The sequence below is a fragment of the Piliocolobus tephrosceles genome, chromosome 9, assembly GCF_002776525.5.
Source record: "Piliocolobus tephrosceles isolate RC106 chromosome 9, ASM277652v3, whole genome shotgun sequence".
Taxonomy (NCBI): Eukaryota; Metazoa; Chordata; class Mammalia; order Primates; family Cercopithecidae; genus Piliocolobus; species Piliocolobus tephrosceles.
Genome location: NC_045442.1, coordinates 21,188,191 through 21,195,802, shown reverse-complemented (window position 1 = coordinate 21,195,802; position 7,612 = coordinate 21,188,191). Strand labels below are relative to the sequence as shown.

General features: G+C 41.6%; 1 protein-coding gene across 2 annotated transcripts in view; it reads left to right on the top strand.

Moving 5' to 3' along the window:
* The window catches only part of ACSL5 (acyl-CoA synthetase long chain family member 5), a 58,770-nt gene extending 51,384 nt beyond the window's left edge, over positions 1-7,386 (top strand). For both annotated transcript variants that reach the window (XM_023206613.2, XM_023206614.2), the window contains 7 exons: positions 918-990; positions 1,269-1,357; positions 1,648-1,764; positions 4,362-4,505; positions 5,275-5,376; positions 5,801-5,872; positions 6,232-7,386. In XM_023206613.2, the coding sequence (XP_023062381.1) occupies positions 918-990; positions 1,269-1,357; positions 1,648-1,764; positions 4,362-4,505; positions 5,275-5,376; positions 5,801-5,872; positions 6,232-6,372 (738 nt within the window). In that variant the 3' untranslated portion in view covers positions 6,373-7,386. The remainder of the gene's footprint in view (positions 1-917; positions 991-1,268; positions 1,358-1,647; positions 1,765-4,361; positions 4,506-5,274; positions 5,377-5,800; positions 5,873-6,231) is intronic.
* Positions 7,387-7,612: the final 226 nt, after the last annotated feature.

Here is a 7,612-nt window from a genome sequence, read left to right as displayed (position 1 = left end):
TCTCTCTCTCTCTCTCTCTCTCTCTCTCTCTCTCTCTCTCTCTCTGTCTCTCTCTCTCTCTCTCGATGGAGTCTTGCTTGCTGTGTCTCCTAGGCTGGAGTGCAATGGTACAATCTCGGCTCACTGCAACCTCTGCCTTCTGGGTTCAACCGATTCTCCTGCCTCAGCCTCCTGAGTAGCTGGGATCACAGGCGCATGCCAACAGGCCTGGCTAATTTTTGTATTTTTACTAGAGATGGGGTTTCACCATGCTGGTCAGGCTGGCCTAGAACTCATGACCTCAGGTGATCCTCCTGCCTCGGCCTCCCAAAGTGCTGGGATTATAGGTATGAGCCACCACGCCTGGCCAAAATGCTGCTTTTTCATGTAAAGTTCTATACTTTGGTCTATTTCCAGACCCTTTTGGTTTCTGAATGTCCAAAAGGCTTGGTAGTAAATACTTTGCAGCTTGGGTATGAGTTCAAGGTTTTTTGTTTGTTTTGTTTTGTTTTGTTTTGTTTTGAGATGGAGTCTCGCTCTGTCGCCCAGGCTGGAGTGCAATGGCATGATCTCAGCTCACTGCAACCTCCTCCTCCCAGGTTCAAGTGATTCTCCTGCCTCAGCCTCTCGAGTAGCTGGGATTACAGGCACCTGCCATCGTGCCCAGCTAATTTTTTTTGTATTTTTGTAAATATGGGGTTTCACCATGTTGGCCAGGCTGGTCTCGAACTCCTGACCTTAGGTGATCCTCCAGCTTCAGCCTCCCAAAGTGCTGGGATTACAGGCATGAGCCACCGCCCCCTCCAAGTTCAAGGTTTTAAGACACTAAGTGGTCTCGAACACTTAGAGACCTTGCTTTCCTCATGTCTTGGCCATAACACATGGCCAGCTCACACTTTATCTTGAGTAAATCTACAAGCTCTTCTTTGGTTTCCCAGGTGTTTGAAGCTTATGGTCAAACAGAATGCACAGCTGGCTGTACATTTACATCACCTGGGGACTGGACATCAGGTAAGTCCTCCATCTGCTGGGCAGGAGGTGCCATGGTTGGAAGAAAGGCTCTAACTGAACTAGGACTCTGGAGTTTAGATAACCTCAGTTCTCTGGACTAATGTGGCAAATGCAAAATTCAAGTATTGGGCCCAGGCCTGCCTACCTTGGCTAGTCTGCATTGGTGCGTGATTTTTCAGTCTTACTCTTCTAGAGTCAAGTCATAAATATCTCAGAAATATGCCTGGAATTATCACCATGCAAGAGTTTCTCAGCTGATTCAGCGTGGTGTGTTCTAGGTCACGTTGGGGCGCCCCTGACTTGCAATTACGTGAAGCTGGAAGATGTGGCTGACATGAACTACTTTTCAGTGAATAATGAAGGAGAGGTGAGTAGGTCATGCCCTGTGGTCAGACAATCATGGTGGGGCAGTTTATATCAGAAGGAACAAATAATTGTAAGCAAACTTGGATTTGGCCCCTTTGAGAACTTTAGCAAAGAAGTAAGCACTCTGAACTTCACTTTCCTATCCCCTGTAGTGGACACTAAGATCTGGTGCTCTTCACAGTGTAGTGGAAACCATCAAATGATTTAAGGGGGAGCAGATGTTTCATAAACTGCCCGCGCTGGGAGGAGCAGCCTTTGCTATTGTCACCGCCTTGTATGTCTGCTGTGCAGATCTGCATCAAGGGTACAAACGTGTTCAAAGGATACCTGAAGGACCCTGAGAAGACACAGGAAGCCCTGGACAGTGATGGCTGGCTTCACACAGGAGACATTGGTCGCTGGCTCCCAGTGGGTATATCGTCAGAACTCCTGGAAGTCTGTGCTAACGGACTGGGAAGAACAATTTGCTTATAGCAAGAGGGGCAGAAATGCAAGTAGGTTAATCAGCTGAGGCAGCTGGAGGGGATTAGGTTTGTACCCTACCTGGCTTATGGCTTCTCATACTATCCAGAGAAGAACATACAGACTGAGGTGGTGGATCACCTGAGGTCAGGAGTTCAAGACCAGCCTGGCCAACATGGCGAAACCCCGTCACTACTAAAAATACAAAAATTAGGTGGGCCTGGTAACAGGCATTTGTAATCCCACCTACTTGGGAGGCTGAGGCAGGAGAATCCCTTGAACCCAGAAGACAGAGGTTGTAGTGAGCCAAGATTGTGCCACTGCACTCCAGCCTGGGTGACAGACTCTGTCTCAAAAAATAAAATAAAATAAAACAAAAAATAAAAAAAAGAACATATAATTGAAAGAATCTAGGTTAACTTGTAACTTAAAAGTTAAAAAAAAAAAAAAGAATATAGGCTGGAAGTCAGGAGATTTGTGTTCTAGTTGCAGCTCTTCCATGGACCAACAATATGAAATTCTGAGAAAGTAATTTAATGTGTGAATAGGAACTGCCAAAGCTAGAAAGTCTTTCTTTCTTAAAAAAATTTTTTATAGAGATGTGGTCTCTCTGAGTTGACCAGGATGGACTCAAATTCCTGGCCTCAAGCAATCCTCCTGCCTTGACCTCCCAAAGTTCTGGGATTACTGGTATAAGCTACCACACCAAAAGTACCGCCAGAGAGTACTTTTGGTATTTTGATCACACTGTTATAGAAGACACCAAGATGTAGACCAGTTGAAGTGTTTTTTTCCTGCCTTATTCCTTATCAAATATACCACCAGCAAGCAGTAAGTCAGTGATTTTAGACCCAAACTGAAGGTGGGATTCTTTAATACATCAGGTAGACCTGGACATAAGAGTTGGCATGGGTCCCCTGCAATGGAATAGATTTGCTACCAGCCAAGGAAAAATTAGGTGACTTCTCTAGGAAAGGAGTAGGGAGGTGTACTATTCTGTCCTTCCCCTCCCCCCCGCCCCGCCCCTTAACTTTTCTTGAGGCAGAAGTTGTCATTTGAGGCCAAGTGTGGCGGCTCACACCTATCATCCTAACACTTTAGGAGACTGAGGCGGGAGGATTGTTTGAGGCCAGGAGTTTGAGACCAGCCTGAGAAACATAGCAAGACCCTGTGTCTACCAAAACAAAACAAAAACCCAAAAAATTTTGCTTTGATAACACTGTTGGTCCACAACTTTTGCCTCTTATGAGTGTCTTGGGATAAGTATCCTCCCTATTAATTCACAGGCATATCAAAACAAGGAAGAAGGATTTCTAAATCAAGTGTTTGCGGAGGCTAGTGTTTGTCTCTCACTGACCTTGACAGCCCCTTTCTGTGGAAGATACAGAGACATATTTTTAGCATAGCTTGATGATAATTAGCAGTAGTTGCTATTTTCATAAGAAGAAAGGAAATTATTGCAAGGGCAGTGATGGGATTTTCCAAAAGATCTCCTCTCTCAAAAGTTTTGTCTTAACTATGTGCTGGGGAAGTGGGAATGTAACTAGAATTTAAAACTCCCTTCTTGCTCAATCGATATTTAAGATTTAAGTGAGATGTAAGGAATGCTTGACAATGTAACTTTTAAGAACACTGATCCTAACAATGCATTTTATTGATTTGGGTTTGGTAGTTTGCTAACATATTTGTTTCTGTCTAGTAACAGGATTAAATAACACTCTAATAAGCCTAGGATGTAAGCAATAGATATGTCCCCACACCAGGGTTATAGAAGGCGGCACCTTATTAATCACTTTCAGATAATGAACGTTATGCTGAATTGATGGCTGATTTATCGAGTCTACCTTGTGATAGTTCCAGAGTGGGTTTAGTTAGTCGCCCTACTTAGGGTGTTAGCATGTGGATTGTATTTGCCATTTATCCCAATTCTACAATTCAAATCCCTAAAGACCTAAGCTCCTCAGACCAATTAGTTCAGAGAAATGAAGCTGCAAATGACCTTTGGTGGCTGGTCGGAGTCCTCTCAGCCCTGTTGCTGTCCTAACAAGCCCAGTAATTGACTTGCTTGATTAGCACAGTGGAGCTTTTTGAGCTTACTCCCGGATCTAACAAGGAAGAAAACATAACAGGGAGTCAAGCGGTGGGAGAACTATTCATATCAAATCAAAAGTCTAAACAAAAGACAACACCTCTATCACTGAGAGTTCTGAAAATGAACTAATTGGAAATTAGTGATTGGAAATTAAGAGCTGCGCAATTTCTTCCTTGGATGAAGCATCAATTTGCATAATCCCAGCAGATCCAGGAGACTCTCTGAGGCTGCACATTGACTCTCCACATAGATATACAGTAAAGACAGGTTCTTGCTGCACGATGCTTCCCTCCCCTTTCCCCAAAGCCAAGAAAGAGAAATGAAAGACAGTTCAAAAGTCTCTGGGAGAAATCAGCTTTAGAGAAGAAAGATGACTGTGACTTCACCACTCTCCCCACTGAGACCATCTCTGTGGCTCAAAAATACTGATACTTGTATCTGTCTCATGTAGAATGGAACTCTGAAGATCATCGACCGTAAAAAGAACATTTTCAAGCTTGCCCAAGGAGAATACATTGCGCCAGAGAAGATAGAAAATATCTACAACAGGAGTAGACCAGTGTTACAAATTTTTGTACATGGGGAGAGCTTACGGGTAATATATCATTTTAACAATAGCCCATTTCAGTCACAAACCATGCTGGTTCTTGTAGCTACAGGAAATGTGTATAGTTGGGTTCAGAATGAGAAGATCCAAGCTTATAAAATTAAAAAAAAAAAAAAAAAGAAGTTACATTCCAAACCTCAAATAAGGCAATTTCAATTAAAAAAATTTTGAAACTATGATGGACGTTGTACACAAGTCAGTAGAATTGTTTAGAATGGCTATACTAAAAGGTAATGATTCAGTAAAAAATGAGCTCCACATTGTACTCCCATTCCTTAAGGAGTTCCTTAAGGCCATGTTTAAGTACAGTATATATAAAACAACAAACTGTTGCAATACGTATAGAACAAAACACAAAAGTTTGATCAACAAACTGTTGTTTTATACATACTGTGCTTAAATATAGCTTTAAGGAACTCCTTATCCCAAAACAACAAACTGTTTTATACACACTGCGCTTAAACGTAGCTTTTGGGGGGTAAGGGAGAGTTGACATGGACAAGTCAGAGATGCTTTAAGCTTAATGTTGAAGGATCAGATTTGAATAGAACATCTTTGTAATGAGATATTGAGTGGGAAAATGGGATTACAGTTCCATGTGTGTTGAAAATATATGATGAGAAAAGAACATTAGTACTGGATTTAGGGTTTTGAGGAAATAACTATTACAATGATGTAATTCTGCTTTATTTAACTACTGGCGAAATCCCTACATGGCTTCTCTCATGCCCTTGCACCTTTTATTTCCTTTCCATAGTCATTCTTAGTAGGAGTGGTGGTTCCTGACCCAGATGTACTTCCCTCATTTGCAGCCAAGCTTGGGGTAAAGGGCTCCTTTGAGGAACTGTGCCGAAACCAAGTAAGTCTTGCCTAGGAGAGCTTCATGCACCCCCGTGGGTCCATCGTGGAGGAGAGGATGCCTCACCAGTTCCTGCATCTGTCACAAGTGGCTGCAGCCCAAACAGGCTGAATAGTTTTATGAGACTCAGGGATAGGATGGAGAGTTTAAAAAATAAAACTCTCTTTTCTATTTACAGTAATATGTTCCTTGTGGGAAAAGATTGGGAAAGAAGAGTAAAAATGCTATTCAGGGAAAACTGTTAACATTTAGATGTACCTTTTCTTCTCAGTTTTTCTTTCAATATTGGGCATATAATGTGCCCAGTTTTATATTCCTGCTTTCATACTGCACGGCTTTGTCAGGCACTCGGAGTTGGTTCATACTTAGCTCTTCAGGCTCTTTTTGAAATAGCCATGCTTTAAGCGATGTTTTGTATTCTTAGGTTGTAAGGAAAGCCATTTTAGAAGACTTGCAGAAAATTGGGAAAGAAAGTGGCCTTAAAACCTTCGAACAGGTGTGTACTATCACTGATGTTATACTGGCCTCTCATCATATTAGAAAGTTTTGTTTCAAGTTTCTATCATTAGGTTTAAATATATAATTTCTAAGGAATTGATTTTAGATTTTGTGCCATTAACTATAAAATGAACTTTCGTAGTTACTTGTCCTTCTTTTTTTGCTGTTTATTATCCATTCTCCCTTCTCCCTACTCATTTCTTTCTCAAATTATATTTATGGCAATGGGGATGTGTTACTATTACCTTTACCCTTTCCCTGCATCAACCTCACTTTCTTCACAGAGCACTTGGCGGGCTCTGCAGAGAAGTCCAAATCACTAATGAGCATGGATGTGTGTGTGTGTTCATCTTCCAGGTCAAAGCCGTTTTTCTTCATCCAGAGCCATTTTCCATTGAAAATGGTCTCTTGACACCAACATTGAAAGCCAAGCGGGGAGAGCTTTCCAAATACTTTCGGACCCAAATTGACAGTCTGTATGAGCACATCCAGGATTAGGATAAGGTACTTAAGTACCTGCCTGCCCACTCTGCACTGCTTGTGAGAACATGGATTAAAAACTATTCTTACATTTGTTTGTCTTTCCTTTTTTTTTTTGCCTACTTAACTCTAAAGCCATAGCTTTTGTTTTATATTGGGAGACATATAATGTGTAAACTTAGTCCCCAAATAAATCAATCCCATCTTTCCCATCTTCAGTGTTGCTAATATTAAGGATTTAGGGCTACTTTTATCAACATGCCTGTCTTCAAGATCTCAGTTTATGTTCTGTGTCCTTCCTCATGATTTCCAACCTTAATACTATAAGTGACCACAAGTTCAAGGGTCAAAGGGACCCTCTGTGCCTTCTTCCTTGTTGCTTTGTGATAAACATAACTCGCCAATAGTCTCAATGCTTATTTACATCTTCTGTTCAAACTAAGACATTTTTAAATTCTGAAAAACTGCTTGTAATTCGTGTTTTCTAGCCACTGCACAAACCACTAAAATTGTAGTTTGAGCCTATCAGTCATGTCAATCATATCTATGAGACAAATTTCTCTGATGCTCTTCTGTGCAAATTAAATTGTGTACTGAAGGGAAAAGTTTAATCATACCAAACATTTCCTAAACTCTCTAGTTAGATCTCTGACTTGGCAGTATTAAAAATTGGGCCTACGACATATTGTTCAAAAGGAATGCTGTTTTTAAAGCGTTATTTATAGTAGCAACTGGGGAGTAAATCTGTTCCCTACAGTTTGCTGCTGAGCTGGAAGCTGTGGGGAAGGCGTTGACACGTGGGCACAGTGAACCTTTCCAGTAAATGAAGCAAGCACTGAATAAAAACCTCCTGAACTGGGAACAAAGACCTACAGGCAAGCAAGATGCCCACACAACAGGCTTATTTTCTGTGAAGGAACCAACTGATCTACCCCACCCTCGGATTGGAGTTCCTGCTCTGCCTTATCCACAGATAACACACGTTGCTTCTACTTGTAAATGTAGTCTTTAAAATAAACTATTGCAGATACTGATGTTGTGGTGTTTTTTGCCTCACGGACCATGATGAAAATCAGTCTTCAACAAGGAGCCCTTAAAAATCAAGTACAGTATCTGTTCTTAAACTTGGCTACATGATAGAATTATCTAGCAAGTTTAAAAAGACACTAATGCCCAGCACTTTGGGCGGCTGAGACGGGTGGATCATGAGGTCAGGGGATCAAGACCATCCTGGATAACACGGTGAAACCCCATCTCT